Source organism: Saccoglossus kowalevskii, chromosome 2, assembly GCF_978046115.1.
Source record: "Saccoglossus kowalevskii chromosome 2, keSacKowa6.1, whole genome shotgun sequence".
In the NCBI taxonomy this organism is placed as follows: domain Eukaryota; kingdom Metazoa; phylum Hemichordata; class Enteropneusta; family Harrimaniidae; genus Saccoglossus; species Saccoglossus kowalevskii.
In genome coordinates, this window is record NC_140642.1 from 13,420,538 (window position 1) to 13,444,177 (window position 23,640).

Here is a 23,640-nt window from a genome sequence, read left to right on the forward strand (position 1 = left end):
CATTTAGGACGATTTACGAAACCGATGACATGCCTGGCAAGTGTCAACAACGAACTCGTCAATTCAAACGCTATGATACAATAAACGCGCTCGTTGCCCAAGGGGTATTTTCTTTCGAAATGCGCAATTTATTACCATAGTAACACTTTCAAAAATAATAAACTGTATTATTATCTAAATGAGGTGTCCCTGTTTGGTCAGTAAATCGTACACATGCAATCATCCATGCAGTGCTCACGGTCATGTGATCTCGATTCAGTTAGCTATTTAAGGATTTTCAATAGTTTTGTGATGTGATCACAATCCCCGAAGTTCTAATATAGGATCATACAAGGTTGCATATGAAGGCAGTTCTATTTTATATCTCACAAATTGTTTTATTTTGCGGGGATTTATTTTCTCATTAAATAACTACGTTCATCTCTGTGTGAAACAAAGAAAAAAATCAATGATTTCAGGAAAACGTTCAAATGTATTTGAGTATGTGATCGCTACATTTTCACCAACCGCAATGGCCGGTTTCGAAGTGGCCGCGGAAAAGTTTTCGCGTGACTGACATTCTATCGCACATGTTGATCATTTTTAAGCCGGTTTATTCAGTTTCAGCCAGAATCACAAGTCTTCTAGTGCCAGATATAAAACATTACTTTAGCCAATCAGATGGCTGGATTCAGACTATATACATGTTATAATGTCAGATAGACCTACTTGTATTGGTAACCTCTATTTTTGCACGATTGTGTGGCGAATTTACTAAACCATTTATATAGTGTGAATAACAGCTGTTTCTGTATTAAGCAGATGATACAACAGCCTGTACATTTCTTCTCTAAACAAACAATAGCCAACTGTCCAATAATTGAACGGGTCAAACGCTTTAACAGTCAAATGCATAAAGGTTACTTGACAATGCATCACTCTTTTGTAAAATAGATGCCAACACGTGGAAAAAAACACTCAACGATAATCCTTTATTGTATGTAATCATTTTCTTACAGTATTATTAAACTAATATAATCTGACAAGTATAAAGATTAGTTCGATATTTAGTCAAATTTATGACAGAGTTGCAAACCAACGTGGAATGTTGGAATGACACCGGATATAGATCACGTGGTTCTCCTGCCCTAGTATACCGGAAATGTATAGTAGAACGAGTCCAAGTCAACGTACTATACAACCAATGTAAATTTACCTGCATTTACTACATGCAATAAAAAAGCAGTTACCCCTGTCATTTGTATCACGTCGCCTGTCTGTGATAGGCACGTGATTAAATACATTTCCAGTGTCACCATACTCGTGATCGATGAACCTCATAAAAAGTGTGGCTTAGTACCCTGGAACGACGAAAATGAACTTCTCTACGTTTCTGTAAAATATATTTTTGTCAAAAATGATTTTTTTATTAGTACAGCTGCCGCTCTCTTATTAAACTAGTTAATTAACACCTTTAACTCAAATATTAGGTATTAAAAGAAAAGAAATACCTAGGCGTATCCAACACGAAACAAAATACTTCTAGTGCGTCATAAATGGCTGTAGTGTCATGGTTTTCAATAAAGTTCTCAAACAACGCGCAGTATTATTGATCGTGCATCAAAAACAGTAGATTTGATTCGTCAGTAAAAACGCTATACATAGTGTTCGAATGTTTGTTTGTTTGTTTTTTATTTGGAAATTGATATTCGAACACTTTTAGTTTACGTCGCTGAACGCAAATGTTTCTCACAACGCAAAACGTTTTTCGTCGTCATTTCGTCGTCGCAACAGCATCCTGACTGTCGACCCGTCCTTACTAGAATAATACTCACAAAATATACGCAAAGGTCTTGTATTTCACTCATCCAAGTGTTTGTCTTTATTCGGCGGTAGACATGATGTAATATATTCAGGTAGGCAGGACAAACTTTCAACATGAATTGTTGGCTTGTAGGACACACTAAAAGCATAACCGATGATAAGTTAACGCAATTAACAAGTCAAATAAATCAAATTAAAAAAAAATAGCAAGTGCTTCACAGTGTCAAATCAGACAACAGGGATATATGGACCTCATGGTGTACATATATTGATGTCCCGTGTTTCGAAAGAAGTGAGCACATTCGACATCCGCTATATATCCTTCTGAGTTATAATCAAATGGTTTCCTTGTGATAATTGAAGATGACAAGTGACATTGGTGTCATCCGAGATCATCATTGCAACGTGTTGTTGTATTTAACCACATTATATCTGCCAGCAGATATTAAGAATGATAAGGTGAGTTGTTCTACAAAATTGTTTGTTTAAAAGAAGAAGAAAATGTTTTTTTTAAAAAACCTACATATGTTCTTCTGGTTATGGTATAGCGAATGAGTTTGGAAAAATATAAGGTACGAAAGAGTGGGGTATTGATGCAAAGGTGTAAACAATTGATGATAGCAGATTGTGTAGTCTCTCCAATTTCAATTGGATGTATGTCACTGGAATATAATCACTGAATGTAGGCTTGATGATTGAAAATACATCATTAATAAATCTGAATATGAAATTGAAGGATTTGCATTCTTTGAATTTGTTGTTTTTTTGTGTTTTTGCTTCATATGAATAACAAAATAATTCAACCACGCAATGAAGCACAATTTGTTCCCATTGAATTAGTTGGAATGACGATACGTGACAAATATGCTGTTAACGAGAAACCCTGATAATGTAAACTTCAGTGTAGCAAAGTTTGCTACCAGTTGTGTTTTTAACAAATTAAGCAGGGTCGTATCGTATCGTAAAATGAGGTTTTGGACAGATACAGTAATGTTTTTTCACAAATAACCGTATTGTCTCATGGGGAGAGTAAAGTGTTAATAAGGAATAAATCCAGGTTAAGGCTCGTATTATTATATAATATATGTTAAACATGTGATACAGGCTTTGTTTGAAATCTGATAATTTATGTATGTATTCTGTTCCACTTAATGTATTCTGTCATTTCTCCGTTGTTCAATTGATTCTTTGCAACATATGACTTAATTCAGAAATATGTTTATCATTTCGGAATATTGAATTCTTGATTTCTCTTTCAATGCGTTGATTGTTTATCTATCGAATAAATTCCCTGTGTTCATAGGCTTCAACAAATTATATACGGAATTGGGTCATATATGTCATTATTACGGGTTGGCTAAGGGAGTGCAGAGTGAACAATTGCATGGTATGCACGTTTTGGTGTTCTGTTTTTTTACAATTTCTTTTGAAAATTGTTTCATACCATCGCAATTAAGTCGGTGGTTAACCAATGACACAACAGAATATATGTTTTTGAAGTAATTTGAATTCTTGAGATTCGAATATAATTTAGAACATTCGATGTCAAGGATTTATATCAGTGTTGTTATTCATATTCATGTTATTTATAATAGAACAAGATATTAGTGTTTGCATTCTAATCATAGACAATAACATGTTATAATATTTTTATACATATTTATGTATAATAATATAATAAAATTAGTCAACACCAGTTTTTGCTCGATAGATACACGATTTAATCAGTTACATTAATTGTGTGCATTTCAAAGACACATTCTATCAAATATAGACCATTCTTATATATTAAGAAATGTGATATAAAACAAAGAACAATACAAGTTTAAATGTTTAGGAAAATGTAATATACGCGTAGTTTACATCAGCTGTTGAACAAGTCTCACTAATACTGTATGTTCCCCAGTAAACAAGAACAAGAGAGAAAATTGGATGTATATAGAAATTAATAGTGAAAAATAAAGATACCCCAAATTAATTAATATAAGTATCATAAAAGAATTCACGTTTCAAAAAATGTAAAGTTCTTGAACGTAACACAATGGAAACAATTTTTTATCGGTTCCTGAGAAGAAAATACTTGATCAACAAGTACCTCTTTTTTATACAAAGACAGTCGTATCTGGTGTAGTTGATTTCTGGTCCATATATGTTTTTTCATGTCAGGTTCTTCTTAGTTATCACTGAGTGTGCAGTTAACGGACAATATCAAATCACGTAGCCATAAATAAATACCATCCAAATAATTCATTCATCGTATCCGCCGTATCACTTCCATGTTCACCTTTGTTTTGTACTAGCTATTACTGTGATGTCTTTTTGTTTGCTACTTTCTATGCAATTGTCTTCTTTGTCTCCATTATGCATTGTCTTTTTCATCATCTCATTGTCTTGTTCATCCTCAGCTTCAGCTTTCGCTTCTGCTTCTGCCTCCGCCTCTGCCTTTCTTTCATTAACTCCGGCGACCACTCCATCAATAAGTGCATCCACAATAAAACGAAACGTAATCTTGTAGATTTCCTCAATATTTTTAGTGTATCGGTCTTCTAATGTCTCTTTCACTGCAGACAAAAATGGCTGCTCTATTCTCTGTTTATGAAGAAAAACAACAATGTTAAAATTTGTTAAGTGTACGAAATGAAGTTGGGTATATTTTTTATAATACATGGAACGTGCGGTTCATTTCGTGAAAAAAATTACCCCCTCATTCAACAACTCGTCAAATATGAAACATGTTTGTTGCTGCACTGTTTATTTCTCACCACGTGACTGCGCACGTTAAACACTCGATCACGGCATGTTTCAGTGTTGATGTTTTTCAACTGTTGATCACCACTGATCGACAATTGTACTCATATACCTGACATGTTTTAGTTGGCGTTTTACGGTCGACTGAAAATGAGTAAAAAATGAATAGCAAAAACTACCACATTGGAGTATTATTAGTATTATTATAAGTTTGTGTATTTTTCCCAAATATTTGAAAAACAGCTAAAGTAACACCGATTTTTAAAAGGCGACAATTAAAACATAGATACAAAAAACAATAGACGTATCTCATATGGGCATTCTAACTGAAATATCAGAGAAACATGTACACATGTAATGTGTACGCATGCACAATCTGGTTTCCAATATCAATTTAGTAAAGCATATTCGTAACGTTATGGAAATTGATAAATTGGTATAAAACTGTAAATCGTTGTGGATATAAATGTGCGGTGTATGAATTGTCTGAGTTAGTCGAAGTTATAAAAATAAGTTCCAAAGATATTCATCCGTTTTTTTCGATTGTCAACCTCCGTATCTACTTTTGGTTTGATTACTCGTTCTTAGTGGACCGTGAAACGCCAGCTCGAACATTCCAAACACATAAAAGATACAGTCGTCTATAAGTGGTCGTCGTAAACAATTTAAACAGGTGTAGTAATAAAATCGAAATAGTCGTGCGGCAGAAATATTCGTTGTTTATGTGGGGGTCGTATTTTAGTATCGTGTTTCATCAAAGGGACCGCGTGTTACATGCAGATAAAATACTAGTAACGTATATCATATATATATATATAGAACTATACAATAGGCGCGTTTTTCCATTCTGCTACTTGTTCTGTGCTTTTATTGTTTTAGTTTTCCCTTGGAATTTGGGAGGATGAGGTTATCCTGAGCCACAACTACCTCCATGTCACCCTTGGGTACACAGAACGCGCGGGTGAACGCAGTGCTTTTCAGCCCTCCCCGAATTATTACAGATTTGGCCTCACGACTTAGTCGTGTCGGTTTTCAGCTTTATTGAACATGTCCTGGGTACGATTACGACGTTAAAATTGCATCCGGTTGTGGAATTTTTTTGTACTTGGGAGAATGAGGTAACCCTTTGCCACAACTACCTCCAACTACCTGCAAAAATTGACGTTGGGCAAGGTGTAGTACCTGTCAGCTTTGGGTGCCAACTTCCCACATAATAAGTGAGGTTGACGTCAGTAAGGGCATACGTTCATAAAAGCCTTGCACCAACTCAGCCTCACATGTGAGGTATTACCTATTAAAGGCAACGTTTACATTTATTTAAATATGCATATATGTGTCCTGGGCAAGATTTTAAACTACATCCGGTTGTGGAGTCTATGGACATGGGAGAATGAGGTTACCCTTTGCCACAACTACTTCCAGGTCACCCTTGGGCAAGGTGTAGCACCTGTGAGCCTTGGGTGACAACTTCCCACATAACACGTTTGGTTGACGCCAGTAAGGGCATACGGTCGTAAAACTCCTGCACAAACAGATCCGCATAGGTGGACAATTTTTCATGTAATATGTATATATTAGTTTCAGTGTGACTGGCCTGCCGACGGGGTGCTAAGGATTTCATTGGAAAAGTTATCAGTTACCTCCGTTAATGTAAATTTCGTTTTACATACCCGTAAATCAAAAATCACAATATGTATTTGAGATTAAATGATAAAGGTCTGTTGATTGTGTTAACATTGTGATAACAGAATTTTTGCATCCAACCACAATATGCCCAAACATAGTTGTCCTATTCGACTAGCGAATATAATGATGCTGAATAATTATACAAAAATTGACGTTGACTCCGGCATGACGAGTGTATATTAGTGTACGCTTTAAATGTACGAATAACATACAGTGTCAATAAGTCAATAGTTGCGTGTAACTTATATGATGCATATATGGACTGTGTGTAAATACGGCTTGCGCGTGCCCATCGTGGCGCTACAAAGGTACCTTGCCACGGTAGAATTACGTGCGTTACACACGAGTTACATCATGGTGACTTGATAGTTGCAACATTTGAATCACGGGCGCTCTTAGTCCGTGGTTTCTGTGCCCTAACCCTGAATAACCATATTAATGATTAACTAATTTTTACCACAACTGCCGCGAATGGAGAGGTCTAAACTAATTAAATTACTGTTGGGAATACCCGTACCTTTATTTGTAGTCAACTTGTTGCATACTCTGCCTAAGCGGTACTTGTATGAACGCCATATTCAGCCAACTATATATAAGAATATACTTCCTGTCTTTTATGTTGATGTTTCACAGATTGAAAAAAAAGCTATTGTTCAAAATTCTACATTTATTCATTTGTCACATTTTACTGGTAATTGTATCCTTGTAGGTTGGGTAATAATAGTCAAATGAGACATTTCTGTGAATTACAAAAGTGCATATTATAGATAATCATCTGACGACTGATGGAAGAAGACATACAATAACACACGAAGCAACGACTGATACATAAATAACTAATCATAATAACGATAATGCCTCCTTATCTCCAGACAATGTAACTTATATATCATTACAAGCTCTATGAATTGTTAATATGTATGTATCTTATTATACTTAGAAAGAAAGCGTCGTAGCTTTTAGTCTCGAACTTTTAGTAAATTGCAATTGTCATGCTGTAATGATATATTCAGCTTACGGCCAAATCAATTACTTTGTCAGCCTCATTACTTTTTAAAAAGTTATTTTTTGCTTAAATATCATGCATGACCTATAAACGAAACCAAACTCATTTCACTTTATTTCAATCGCCACACAAAACTAAAATGGCCGCCAATTCATAGACTGAGAATACGATTTGGTTATTTAGAAATAATGATTACACTTCTCAAGAAGGCCACTAGACAAGCCCCCTGTTATATAAGAGGAGGACTATGACAATAATTCTGAGCTTGTTATGGTCAGTAGAGCTAATTTTTAATTATATTTCAAATCAGACCACTCGATCATGTCAAAAATCCAAGAATCCACCAAAGCCATTCTATGATATGCCATAGGCACCCCTCCTCCCCCCACACACAGAAACAAAATTTTAGGATCACTTTTTTGTCCGTCGAATAAAAAAAAAGGTTAACAGTCAATATTTGATGTTATATGAGATATAATATGTGTATTTATCTCAAACTAAATATCAACTAATAGATTGAATAATCGAACCTGACAATGACACAGTTAATATTAAGATTATATTGACAACAATCTTCATTTTATTTATTTATTTATTTATTTATTTATTTATTTATTTATTTATTTATTTATTTATTTATTTTTTTTTTTTATTTTTTTTTTTTTTTTTATTTTTTTTTATTTTTTTTTTTATTTATTTATTTATTTATTTATTTATTTATTTATTTATTTATTTATTTATTTATTTATTTATTTATTTATTTATTTATTTATTTATTTATTTATTTATTTATTACCACAAGCAAGGGACGGTTGCACTACACAATTTAATTTAGACGTCAGCAGTAAAAATGTCCTACGCAATTGAAACGTAATTTCTACATTAAGCGTTACAACTTCTGAGGTGTTTGTGCATAGGTCACAACTGCAATAATTTAAGTATTTCTATTATTTTTGTTTTGCTTAAAATTCCAAACATGGTAACTGAAACAAATGAAAAAATAACTAACTGGTAACTGAAAAATGATTATTCGGGTACGATGACAGAGCAAACGTAAACAAATAACTTGCCTTATAAAATTGACATTAAAAAATTACATGGATACGTGAAAGGAATATTACAAGCTTAATCCGGGCGATATTAACCGTGCTTATCTATCTAATGGAGACAGAAAAGAGCGATATAGCATGAAATTAGTGCCTCATTAACAAAACATGTGACTGTCAAATTGTGGACCCAAGGTTGTCACGCGCCGATGAATTGACATTCATCACTTTTGTGGTTCAATACATCGTCTCAAGTGTTTGCATCGTTATTTTTCATGCAGTGGTAAGCAGGCCAGAGTTGACAGTGCAGTTAACCAGCAAACGTGTGTATCCTGTCGACTTTTCCCTTTACAGAAAATCTGAGCCAAACAAATACTTGCGGTTTGTTATTGGGGATGAAATAAACAAGTATTCTTCTTCTTCTTAAAAAATGAAATTTGCCACTAATTTGGTGATTAGTTTGATCCATTATGATCGGGAGAATACGTCTTTATTACGTCACAATTAAAAATTAGATCCAAAAACCATTCCCCATTTTTATAATCTTTTAGTTATCGTTATTTATTGTGTTCATAATTATTTATAATTATTATAAAATTAAAGCGCAAATTGTCCACTGTCATGCGAATTTGTTATGATTTGCGTAATGTTTATTGCATTTTCAGCTGCCAAAGTGTATGTATCTACCTAATTGCGAGAATTAATGCAGAGTGAGCTCCCCAGTCCCCGGGCCACTTTCAACACATACCCAACATGAAAACCCCTACGTTTAATATATCATTTTTTATGTTCTTGATTATAAAGAGTATTAACTAACTGATTTATGTCAAAACTTGTTAATAATAGGAGAGTTTCGACCGTTCAAATTGCCTCTGTAAATACGCCTAGATTAATTATAGAAGTCAGTTTCTCGTATATTCAGAGTTGTTCTTTGATCTGATGTATGATGTTATAGCCAGACTAAGGTCTATAACCACGTAAATTCTAGAACGACCATTCAAGATCATTCATGATAAAATGTGCGTCGTTGTTCACTGTAGGCCCGAATGTCATGCGTTTCATGTGTTCGCTCCGAATAGCGACGTTCACGTTCTAAACACCGTTGAGAATACAAATCATCAATCCTGTTACCTGATTGGTAAAAACGGTCCAGTCAAGTTATAAATAAAACTCCTTGCGTTAAACAAAATCTCTACGGAGTATAGATTTCGAAGGCATATATATGTGCGTTCTTGCCCCACCGCACGTATGTGTGCGTTCTTGTCCCACCGCGCGTGAGTGTGCGAAATGTTCACGGTGCCTGAATGTGTACACCCTGGTCTCAGCGCGTGCATATGTGACTCCGTGTTTCTGAGCGTGATTGTGTACGTCTTTGTCTCTTGCTTAGACGTGTTGGTATGAGCGTCATTGTGTTTTTAATGTGCTTCTTGTCACCGTGCGTCGTTGCCCAGTTAAGCTATGGTTATCGAATAACGTGACTACTACATCTCAAATGTGTTTGTATTTGTTGTTTATTCATTCCACGCAATATGATACCTTAGATACTAGATGGGGCAAGAGTCACCACGCACGTAATAGGTACACTTGAATGTGTTCACTGATAAATCAGCGACAATCGTGATGTAGTTAATGATTAATAACCTCAATCACAAACATCAACACGTCGATAGTTCCATATTCACCTGTTGTGGTGGAATTTTATTTGTATTATGAATGTCGAAACATTTTATCATACGCGTATTTATTCATTAAAAAAGTACATTTCAAACAGGACTAAGAGAAAGAATTATTGAATTTCGCCACATGTGTCATAGGTTTTGATGGATATATTTGCTCGCTACGACGACAATGTCGATGTTTTGAAGTGTGTTTAAAGTTTAAGTCTGCAATGGGAATTACAGGACAAAGTAGCAGCCTGTCCTTCAATATACAGGTTTACTGACGGTTAAGTAGATTATTTGGAAATTGACTCTTTTTAATTTCCACTGATTTTAAACACGTGGAAAACGCCCCCAAGGCTTTACATAAAACATCTGCACTGATCCTCTGTGCTAATAATATTTAACAATTCTTGACACAATCATACCGGAAGGTAATACAATTATCCCGACCATTTTAAATCACTCTAAGGCGAGAGGTTTGATATTAACTCGCGGATGTGCAGCAGCTGATCAATGTACTGATAACAACAGGACGAGCACAGAAATCCATTGATCCTCTTTTTTTGCGTTCTGCATCATTTTCCTAATGTCGAGACAGATATATAAATGCATACATACCACGTAGGTATTATGAGAACATATACATCGCGTCTTCTGCAGCTTACGAGACGCGTGAGCCAGTAATATCCTTAATGTCAAGGACGGAGAGGTATTTCAAGATGTACATTTGGTTAAATCTAGTGAACATAAAACATACACGTTGGACGTGGGAGACGATATAGTGCGGTTAAATCTAATAACATGGTGTATACATTTATGTTGATTTAAAAGCCTACTTATAAAGGAAATTAGTTATAAATTGACAAAATGGTAAATATTTACTAAAATACAAATATCATTTTCTCGAAAATTAGGCTGGTCACCCCAACTTTTTTTAAATGAAATATGTTATATTGCCTGGAAGTACAATTTATTGGAAAATGTATAAATTCAAAAGAGTAGTACGACTCATGAGTAGGCTTCTACCTTAAATGAGCATATCGATGATTAGACAAATGATACATCTCTCTTCAATTATACCCCCCCCCCCACTTTACTTGATGCATTAAATAAACACTAAGGCGGCCGACTACGAGGCGCTTCTCTGTGAAGTGGTTTTAAAAGTTAAATAGATTTTTTTTTCTTAATGGACAGTTATAATGCCACGGCATTGGAATCGGAAATTGGACGTAACGATTGCTCAAACCTAGACATACGTATTCCACAGGGATTGCTGAATCTTATATTCACAGACACGTCATTTAGCTGCTGCACCTGTAACTAGTGATGTAGCTAGAAAGCAACACCGCCACGGTTTCTTTTGTTGTATTCACTTGAGATTCATTTTCCTGACAACATGAGGGGCTTCACAGCTGCGCGGATGATGTACGAGTTCGCAGGAAAAAAACAATTCCAAGTCGTATTGTTAGAAATATGTTACAATGGTTCAGAACGCCATATTGGCAGGTATTTAGTCCCAACCTCCAGCGATTTGTGGTCACAATACCGTGATGTTTGGATCTTCGCAGCAGAGTACTGACCTCGCAACCCGGTTGCTGCCTGAAGTGCCGTAATTTGATCAATTTGGCACACACGAAGCTTTCAGTGAAATGTTATATCGTAACTAGCGAAATGACGTGCTTCATTAGAAGTGTATTGTTCCGTTGAATTGCAAATATAAAAATAAAAAATAAGTCTAGCAAATATAATGTATTGATTTTTGTATTCATCTTAAAATGACGGGAAAATATCTAGTAGTTATTACAATTTACCAGAGTACGTGGATCGGAAGGATTGTGTTAAATTCTGAATACCTTCCAAAGATAACTCTCTTCGTAGGAGTGCGGGGAATCACGTACAATACAAATAAAATAAGAATATCTTTCACAAACTCATGTAAGCATAATTGAATTGTTTGGGTTTCATACAATTCATGAGATTCCCCTAAAATACCTGCAATACGCTTTGAGTGAATAATGAAAATTATGTTCGATTTGATGAATAGACACAACGAAATTGTTTAAATCAATTTCAGGTTTACAGTGATTTAATATATTTTAAAATGTGTTGCCAAACCAATTGATTTCGTCATTGTCAGTGATCACAATGTCTGTCTGTCTTTATTTGTTTGTTTGTTTGTTTGTTTGTCTGTTTGTTTGTTTGTTTGTTTGTTTGTTTGTTTGTGTGTGTGTTTGTTTTTTAATCATTTATTTATTTATATATTTATCTATTCCTCGGTTTCAAATTCATAGTGAATCCATCACTATATTACCCTAGGTTAATTTCACTAATCGTCAAAATAAAATGAATAATTAAAAAGTCTGCAAATAATTAATTAATGCTTGCTCAGTATTTGTGAACGAGATTAATTATGCGCATATGTAGTTTCACCAAATGCACAAAAACATGTTTCTGATTGTAATTAATTACAATATGTTCAGTGTATGTGCCTTGCGAACCGATGCCGATCAACCACAACAGCAATTATGCATTCTTATATGGGTATTGTGCACGGATATGCAACTGCCGACTATGAAGTATTGAAAAAGATTAATGCGTATCGAACAACCATTACAATATGACATCTTTGTCGTGTAAACTAAAAACTACACAGGTATGGCACAAATAATGAAAACGTTTACATACATATATTTCAAAGAGGGCGCAAATCGGCATGAAGAGTACTAGTATTCCACGAAATAAAAAATAACCAACAATAATAATGCGATTTACACTCTGAGGTGGTCAAATCATGGACATTTCGTTTTAAAATTACTCAGAATCTGTCCGACAGGGGGCGATATATCACCCATTACGATTTCAAGTCTCGTATGTCAAATAATCATGGTAGAGAAGTGTATTAATTAAGAGGATATTATGTTCTGAAAGAATGTGATATACCCATTATCCTGCTTATTTTAAACAAAAAAACGCCAGTAATTTGTTAGAACGCATGCCGGACATCGTCGGGGAGAGGTTGTTCATTTGCATTGATGATCGCCTTTCTATGAACGTACGTTGCTGTTGAGTTTACCCTCCTGCGAGCGAGGAATACGTTTTTTTCAGCCATCAATATTTTGACGGTTTCAGTAGATTTTTGAGTTTATAAGCCACGATGTCCAACGTTCAATCTGGCATTGTTATGGCATGACCTAATTTTATCTTTCTATTACATAGTTCATATATATATAAGAACTATATGAGCAACATTATGACCATTGACCGGGGGGGGGCAATGTACATTATGACCGGACATAGGAGAACAGACACTTGTATTGTCAATTCGTATTGTATTGTTGAAAGAGCATACGCATGTTTGTTAATAGACAATGAATTGAATAAAGAAAATCAGAGGGATGGACATAATAAAATTTTACGATTAATATGAATTACAACTGAAATCAGTGCACGGTGAGAATGCTGTGCCAAATGATCAATTGTCAGAAATACAATTGCCACGAATGACGCTTGTGATGAGGACAACTTTAACGTGAGGAGCGATTCCAGACCCGGAACAACAACTTGAACATAAATCGTGTGTGTAGTTGTTCTGTACTATCACAGTACATGAAATTCCATCAAACCAAAAAGTTGTATTCTTTAACTTGAATTTTGTTATGGTATTCATTTTTGAAGTTGAAAAAGGGAAATACGAATCTTATCCAGAGGTGTTACATCGAGCACGAGTATCCCCCAAATAAAAACGTTCACCATATCCTACCATATTCAAAATACATTCAACTAATTTATTTATTTGTTGTAACACGTCATAGGCTTCCGTTCGCAGTACAGACATACAAATTTAAATATGTAAATGAGCACACGCAAAAATGTACCACAGTCTGAATAAAGTCAGTGTCACTAGTATAATAATGATAACACTTAAATTTTAAATTAGTAATTTTCGACAGAAAAAAACTGACGATTGACGATCAACGACGTAGCGACAGTTGAATTATCAGAAGAATTATCCACCTCGCACTAATTGAATAAAATATGGTTATACTCACCCAAAATAACTGCGGATTGAAATCTGTTCTTGTGTGGGTTCTACCTATTTTTCCAAGAAGTTCGACAACAAAGTCGATATCGTCAATCGACGCGATCGCTTCGTCTATCGTATACATGACAAGAGAGGCATGGTTCTCCAATTGCTGGCTCTCGCGCATATCTTCCAGATCGTCGAATTCTTCAAAACCTGTAAACATATTCTTAAGCTCAATGTTGCTTTGGAAAAGTCTGCGAAAACAAAAAAAATAACATTTGTAAATATTATTAACTATGCACGGCATACAACACTTACATCTACATTAACGTGTACCCACAGACAAAATGACACAGGAAATAAGGTCTAGGCCTAATGACGCATGTAGTTATTACAGTCACGAAAATGTTCCGACGAACTTAAATTGATGGTCTCTGGGGATAAATTTGACGCCAGCTACGGAAAAAATCTAAATACGCATTATCCAGGTTCCGGGTTTCTACTGGTCAACTGGGTTATAGAGAGAGAAAAAAACGCAATGGGCTGTTATGCATTCGAGAGAAGATGTACATTTACTGTGATGAAAAAAAACGGATTACAGATCCGATAGTTTCGGATGAGGGAGCACATGTGAGAAATGGTTCAAATATCTCGCAGGAATTCACTGGCTTATTTACGTGTAGTGAGTGATGTAATACTAACACACTATGTACTACAAACAAATACATATAAAGTGGGTGCCTAACTTTTGTGAAGTCTTATTATAAAAACACAATTCTTGAAGACTTTGTTCTAAGAATACACTGTGCGATACGTCACATTTTACGTTCTATCACTTTCACTCAAAGAACAAATGTAAACATCTTGTTTTGTGTAGTCTGTCCAAAATATTAATTCAATCGGATTAACTGAAAAATATTTTACTATACAAATGATTCGTATACAAATCCAAAAAATACGTAACGATCGGTTCGGAGTTCGCGTTACAGCGCTAGCACATCCAAGAAAGCCGAATAGTATTACAAGTTTTAAAGAACAAGCATCATCTCCGGGTGTGAGCTATGAACATTTTGTTTTTGTTACGGAACTGCATTACTGCGCCCCCATCGTCAAGCCTGCGATGTATGATGCACTACCTGATTGCTAACGTGTCAGTAGGGTTTGTTATAATGTACAAGAGAGCCCCCTAGAGGTGAGTCCGGTAGTTGAAGGGCATAGTTATAAATTGACCGTCGTAGTGGAGTGCATTTTAATTCAGAGAAAAGCCGAAACGCGTTTTTAACCCAATTTGTCATGCTTTTGTACTTTTAGAGGTTATTTGGCAGTGAGTAGATAGATTGGATCTGACAATGATAATAGTAACGATATGTCGGTCTCCATCATCTCAACGTTTCCATCTAATGACACTCATAATTTGGGATAAAGCGGTGACTGCGATCCAAATTGAACATTAAATGGAACACTGACATCACGTATGTCATTTGCCTTATAGATAAACGCACAATGTAAAATAATTACGTCGACATTTTACGTAAAAATTTGTAATTCGTCATTTAATGAACTAAAATTAAAACATCTGAAATAATTATTGCTAACGCTCGTAGCCGTTATGATTCTAGTCAGAACTGTTACCAATTTGCAATGGCGACTAAGTGTTTTTCTTCATATTAATATAAATGTACACTTTAAGAAAGACGAGCCAAACAACTTAGGCTAATCGGTAGCGGCCTTTTTCTTGTTTCTCGTTCGTTGGGAGGGACGTGCATTTTATACGTGTGCATCTAAAAAATAGCGGAATTCATATAAATTATACGTTTGTTTTTGTTCTGTTTTAATGAAGGGAATATAGTTATAGTGCTAAAGTGTCAATGTACTATTACACGATGTTGTACTATGTAATACAATATTTATGTTTATTAAGGATATACGTCTCATTGTAATTAATTTTCAATTCCCAGTATGTCGATATATTTCTGACAAGATGGATAAATTATTAATGCCACATTCTTGAAAAATAGGAAACGTGTCGTGAGGGTAATTTATCTGTCTATTTCACATTGCAGACCTTTTAAAATATTAAAAAAATGGCACCTAATGTAAATTGCGTTAATCGCTGATATGCAAATGGCCTTAACATTCACATTCATGTGCATAAGGTCATTTATAATAGTTTCTCTTTGCGTACACGACAAGACCTTTGTCATCAACAATAATTTGTAACATACGTGCTTTGCTCTAAGTGGCAATAATGATTGATGCGAAACTGTGAACATATGCATGTAATTGAATTTCACAATGTATTCAAATTAGGGCCTATTTCCGTTGTTTACGGCGCACATGTCGGGAAATGCTGAGTTTAAATATGCGATGATGATGTTGCATCGGTAACACTCAATGAGAAGTGATATAATTAATATTACTATGAATTACGAATATATCATTATTTTGTTGTGATTCTATGGCGTACTGTCGGTGATATTTATGGATATCGTCAATGTATATGCAGGCAGACTAACAATAAATCCTTGGAGTCAAACATTATCAAGAGTCAGATGGTCGCCCCTGAAATTCAGAAATATGTGCGTTTCAAGTTAACATACGTGGCATATTTAAAACAACTTGCCTTATAAGTTGATGATGGATGAGAAAAGGCTATATGAACCTGAAGGTGGGCAGTCAAAAAGTCCAGTGTTTGAAAGTGAGTGAGCACATCCTGTCCCCCATGTGGCTTCCCGATCTAACGATGTGAGTCATGATCAAATAGTTCATAGAGCACTGTGACAGCAGATCTGTCTTTGGCTGGTCTTCACATTGCATTTGTAGCCTGTCATACTTTTCAAATGATGTCATAGTTATGAAACTTAAATAGGCTTAGCATTTTTTTTCTCTTCTGGTAGAAAGTGCAAAGATTATGCGAGTCAAAATCAAGACAAAGATCTATGTACGAAAGCATTTAATTGTTTGGATTTTCAGGATATTCAATTTCGGTTGAATTTATCTCTTGTAATCACTAATTTTAGGAATATTGATGGCCCATCCAAATCTCTGAATGTGTAATTGTAAGGTATGGTGGCCTTCATGGTATTCTAACTAGCCTAATTTTGCTTCATGCGAATAACAAAATACAACAGTAATTATTGGGGAGCCTAACACAGTTGAAATTCAATACATTATTCTAAAATAGAATAATTGATATGCGGTGATAACTATACAGCATCAGAATATACAGTAGTGTCGCCCATATTGGTTAATCATTTATCGTGTGATGAAACCAAGTTTCTTGTCAAGAGAAAGTCAACACATTCGCCAATCAATCTTGAAGTTTCGCTTTCCTGGGAACAACGCAAACGGGTTTTATAATTTTACCGCACATGTCTTCAACTCCATGAATGAGAAATATGAATACTAATCAGTCAATCTGTTCTCATCGATCAGAATATAGATTATATGCGGTGATACACGGAGACAAATATCGAATACACAAGAACGTCTCTCCAAAATGAAATTACAGATTGATTCTCTATAATTTCTTTTTATCGAGTTAGACCCCTTCTGTTTATGTCATATGCGAGACATCGTCAAAGGTGTTTTTATTGTTGGAAAGCAAACAAATTATATTGATGAGACTAGCCGTTGTCAAGAACAAATGCGATTATAAGACGAAGGTATTTGCTATATGAATAATGGTAGTTCTAACGTTAGGTTTCAGTTCATTATAGTTTAGATCAAGTATTCGATATCATTTACAATATACGATATGTTATTGGGTTTCCTTGTTAGTCAATGTAAACAGTGCATGGTAGATATGGGTTCAGTTCTATTAACACTAAACCAATACATACAAGGATTGGATATGTTCCGATTTTGACGATAATTAATTGACTCGCGGTGATTTTACAATATGCAAATAACTGCCTCTAAGGAAAATAACATTGCGCCTAGTTGGTAACTGGTGCCGAAATCGTTTTTTTGCCAGGATTGTGTTTCATCATTATCCACTCTTTCGAGTTTGTATATACACTAAACAAAATTGTCTTATTCGTGTAATGTAATAAATTTTCTTTGAGACAAATATTTTATTTTCTTGCTTTCGATTTAATAGCATGATTAGTCGTAATTTTGTGGTTGAATATTCTTTACAGACATAGCAATGGAAATAAATTAATATTCATTTTGGGGCAGGTGTGGCAAACTTCCTTTCGAAAAGTTAATTAGATAAACCCTTCACAATCAGTTGTTAATAAATTTACAATCCTATATATATTGATTAAATATATTATATGAGACTAATTACGGTAAGAACATTATCATCTTTCACTACTTTGACTTGAATGGTCGGATTATTACGACGAAATCTACTTTGAAGTGTGTGTATTTTCCGAATGCATTCGCTGTGCGCGTGGAAATTAGTCACATGTGCATAGACGTCTTTCATTCAAACATGTTTGTTTTTGTTGAATATGTTACAAGATAATCTCAGAAAAGCATGGACTCAATACAAATTGTGTGATTTCGACATACGTGTGATCATGATTATTTGTTATGCCCAGATTGTTACATAAATGGAGGTACATGTACCACATGAACAAACGATAACGCGTTTTGAAACACCTTGAATCCTTTGTAGACTTTGAGGTCCACATATTTGTTCTCTTATCGTAATGTGATTATGTGTGTTTTAAAAAGTCTGTCATTAGTGTGTTGCTTTCTCAATTGATTTGTGTTCTCGGATGGGCGTGTGGTCGGCATTTGCTGATTACGAATTGCAATTTCGATTGCATGCATATTGTTTTTGCTTTTTACCAAAACGTGTCAGTGATTATGATCTAATACGAGTGGTATTCATTAGTACGTGGTTATTCTTATGTTACGAACATTGATCTAATTACATTAACATCGGGAACTTACGTCATTGACCAAACGTTAATATATTCTATATATTAAAGAGACCTTGGTAATATGAAACTTTTATTAGATTCAGAATAAAATCACCGACGATTTCTCGTATCAATATTTGCTCTAAGACCTCACGACCAGAGATAAAACATTGTGTTATTCCGGTTTCATGAAAACTGCATCGCACAACTAAGTACTCTGTATTGTAAGAGTGGGTAACTCTAAGGCTAATCAACAATCATAATTGATAATAATGTTCACACCCACTTTCGCTAAAAAATATGCATAAATGATAAACAAAAATCGGTTTTCATTATATATATATATATGTATGGCAGCATAATTGTTCTGATGTCCGCATATTATTAAAACTACATATTCATCTGTTTCGATTATGTCCAATCGGTGGCATTACGAGCAGAATACTGTACTGTTGTTAGTGTGGTCATGGCAACAACTCCATAATACACTAAGCAGGTCGTTACTCGTAATGTCTTACCTCACATCATGCGGCATCTGACAGTTATTAAATATACTGTGAACGGGGATTTAATGATATTAACCAATTTAAATGCTTTGAAGGACACACATTTAATTCAATGTTGCACGCGAAATGTTTATTCAACCGCAAATGATGTCATTGAGAACACTAATGTGTGCATGTTAATAGTCTATGACGAAGCATATGCAATATAGAAAAAGCTTCTTCCCTGTATATCTTCTATACAATAAGTTGATGTGCGTAGAATATGTATTCGGGTTATATGAATTACACAGGTGCACTAGTTCGCGGCGAACAAAGCATTGCGTGCATTGTACACGTTTGTGTTGCTATAGAGATTAAACAGTAACTCATATAATAGCATTTTCTCTACAGAATACATAAGTTGTTAATCACGTGCCCAGATTTAGACCCTTTGGATTATGGTCTATCAAACACGTGATTCGTGTGAGGTGGTCAACAAGAAATTAATCTGCCGTTGTTTTATGTTCTAACTAGCGTTACACCAGACACGCATGCGTGTTGCGATCTTCAACAGATAAATCAGTTTACAAATACGAAATTGAGAATATTTTGTGCCGGTATGGTCCGTCGTTCACTGCGAACAAGACACCATGACGATGTGAAATAATGCCATGATATAATATAATATGAAATTGGGTTGATGCAATAATTGACATGTCAGCCTATTCGGGTCGGGCCTCATTACCTTATTAGGCGCGTATCGACGCTGGTAATTATAATAACCTTGCAAATCCGTAAAGAATATTCTCAATACTTCATCATCTGAAACATTTGCATTGGCTATCAGGAATCCATCCACCATATTCCCTATTACCGCACAAATTCAATATGGTCGGGATTTGATGTATATTAATGAGTTCAATGGACAAAAATACTAAGTAGAAATCATATCATATATTTTATTTGAGAATTTGAAATCGTCCCTTTATCATTGTTACCTAAGGCAAAATCACAACTCGTTGATGAATAAATGATATACATCTTTCAAGGTAGATGATATCGCATGGGTGACTTCATATTATCAGATGTATTTATTATGAACCTTACAGCGTTTATGTGTTGTTGGCGCGTAGCGAGTGGGAAAGTCAATCACGAGCAGGGACGCGAAGCGAACATAAAAAATGTACTACACAGGACTCGCACCTACCCGGCTCTTATCAGTTGTTTTTGTTTTTTCAAACAGAATCATGGAAAGCCATAGCTGTTCTTAGTGTATTATCACAACGCGTCACCGCGCTTGTTTTGTTTTTTTTCCATTCGGTGCGCGCAAACAGCATAAACAAATGAAAATCACTTCACGGGATAAATGCTTTTGACATTGTGGAGTCACAAATTTGATATCCTGTTTATCCAATGTGTCCACTACACGGCCTAATAAACGCACAAACTAACATACAAAGCTGTTTTGTACGCGTACTCTAGACTCCTGGAAGGTCTGCCTAATTCACATAAACGATCGCCGTACACGAACGCCATTTACAAGTACTCGTTTGACGATCACATACAAATGTCAATCATTTTAAAGTTAAACAATTATCATAATCATATTCCTTACATACTCTAGTAGTTATATTTCCGCTATATTACTATTAACAAAACTATAGATCTTAAATTCGATAAATAACGGGGACTGTGCCATACATGGCTTATTTTTATGCGATATGTTTATTAATATGTTTATTTTTGGCACCATCAATGTCAATGAATACTGTAAAACGTCGGCATGGGTTTAAACTACCCATGTGTGTTAAGTAACTAAACATTCCCGGGGAAACATGTCTGTTGTCTAAGTTCTTATCTGATGCTGCCGCTCATATTGGTAACTCAATTCTTCCAATGGAATGATCATCCCGCAAGAGCATTCAAAGCTGTCTCTCCGCTATTATGACATTTCACTGGAATAATTGGACTTTGGTCGGATTTGTGAGCGCTTTGGATAATATCTTATCGAGGCCACGAGTTGTATTAAACTCAATGAGACTTGGTTTCATGTATGAACGCAAAGCAGAAATGATGCCGAAGTGTTCTTTACAATAACTTGTACGTTGAATACTGGTACAGGCGGAAAGAGTGAGTGAGTGAGAGAGAGAGAATGAACGTTATTTATTGTAAATTGCTCGGAGAAAAAGCCAATTTAAAAGCGGATATTCGGCTGATATGTCCTGCAAATCGTTTCACCTTGTTCAATATTTGAGCGTGGTTTTCTAGAAAATAGCTGATTTTAACCAGTAGCGTTCAAACTGCTAACTTAATATGTTAATAATCGATTTAGACATAATATATACGATACCGACATTACGTAGCAGTTAGTATACTAGCTTATTTTTTTATCTGCTTCACAACAATCTCAATTATACTTCGTGATAGTTATATGTGGATCGATATGCCTCCAGCATTTGTCAAGAAACAAAATGTCAACACAAAGTGGTTTGTTTGTTCAGTATTTTTTTTTTAAATTCTAAAGTAACTGAAATAAACGACAAACCAAGTAGACGAACTCTTTTTTTCCGCCAATTGTCGCAATTATTGGCATTTTGGTCTCAGTCAAATTTAAATAAACATCCAATGTGTTTCGCGTTCACTGTCTTTGGCATCGTCGTTGGGCATATTTCCAAATTCCAAAATGCAATCATTGAGTAATTTGATATTATACGCTGAGCTCAATTGTTCTCAATTCATAAATATGAATTATGTCGTTATACTAGATTGACCTATTGTAAGCCATAATATCCTTAGTTTGTACATTTTACATCCTTCCGATTACAAATTGTTTTTTATCTCCATCGCACGATGTAGCTATTGACTTAATTGGTGTCAACGAACTACCACTCTTGTACTCTGTATGATAGGGATTACAAATTGACGGCGAAAAATGTTTAGCCTTAACTCAATAGTGAGATTCAATATATCTGTAAAATCATTTCATAGGGCAGAGTAATTTGTCAGAAATATTCTCTTTATCAACTACCAGTCGAATTTATGTAAAATTGATGTGTGATCTGAAAAAAATAAAGCAATATCATGTGATGATAGCGAAATAGCCTCAGAAGACCTTTAGTTTTCAGACGTAGACTATGAAACTTTTGTTTATGACTCAGACGTAAAGCAAAATGTGCTTTTTTTTTCGATATTACATGATAGATATATGGTAATAGATAATGTTTTTGTCTTTTAAGTTTGTTTGCACCTTTGTTTGTTTATAATTATACGTATTATTCAATATTTTCAACTCAGCTCTGCTCATGGAATATGATTGGTGATTTCCATTTGGTGAGATTTTACGTCTGATTTCTTCAAATACCCATTCACGCGAAAAGGTGTTGCAGTCAACACCAATAAATGGTTTGTTATGTCGTATGCTTCGCCAACGACAGTTTAAAAGGTGTAACCAAATATGCCTGAGAATTTAAATCAAAATTGGTCTCTGTGGACGAGAAATAACCAGTTGTCGTCTGCTGAAGTAAGCGTTCCGGATGTTATAATTTGCATATGACGTTGCGGGCCCGGTTTGCGCAAGCCCGTCGAGTAACTGTAGGTCCACATTCATTACACGCTATTTCGAGCCGTCTTTAGAGTGGTCGAGTGCAGTATGTGTTGCTTACAGCAGCGAGACGTGGGTTCGACTCTGCCGTGTTGTTTATGTTCGTAAAATGTAATCTGTACTTAAATTAATAGCAGAGATCACATGCCAACTAAACACTAATGGTCAACCTTCATATATTATGAAAAATAATGTGGCAATAAAATATTTTTGTGTCATATGACTTGTTTTGTTTCTTCGTTCTTGTTTTTTCTAGAAAGTCATCAAAGAAAGACTCGTTCACAGACTTTCATCATAGTATCATGCTGGTCGTTGAGGGTATCACCTTCCTAACTATGTGAGTGAGGTATTGAAATTGCATTACAAACTCAGAACAGGAAGAATATGCATTCAAGAAACTGTTGAGCTTTGGCTGATAACCGGAATAGTTACACATACTCAGGTCGCTCACCGGTTATCTGAGTTACGTGCACGCCAGCACGATCCTGTCATCGTAGTATTGGGATTACCTTATTGTATGAGTTTACATGTGTGTTTACGTGAGATATGATCGTATTGCATGATGGGGTGGAATGTGGAAAACATTTGATTTGACCTGTTGTCATGATTTCAAAGCCTCGGCAAAAAAAAAAGCAATCACATCAGGGGAATTAATAAATCACGTTGAATTGCTCAGATAATGGGGTGTAACAGAAATGTCACC

The 23,640-nt window shown here is 35.1% G+C and overlaps 1 protein-coding gene across 1 annotated transcript in view; it reads right to left on the reverse strand.

Moving 5' to 3' along the window:
• Positions 1-3,500: 3,500 nt before the first annotated feature.
• The window catches only part of LOC102800857 (neuroglobin-like), a 28,741-nt gene continuing 8,601 nt past the window's right edge, over positions 3,501-23,640 (reverse strand). The window contains exons 2-3 of the mRNA XM_006822076.3: positions 14,000-14,228; positions 3,501-4,392 (exon numbers count right to left, since the gene is read on the reverse strand). Coding sequence (XP_006822139.1) covers positions 4,084-4,392; positions 14,000-14,228 — 538 coding nt within the window. The 3' untranslated portion in view covers positions 3,501-4,083. The remainder of the gene's footprint in view (positions 4,393-13,999; positions 14,229-23,640) is intronic.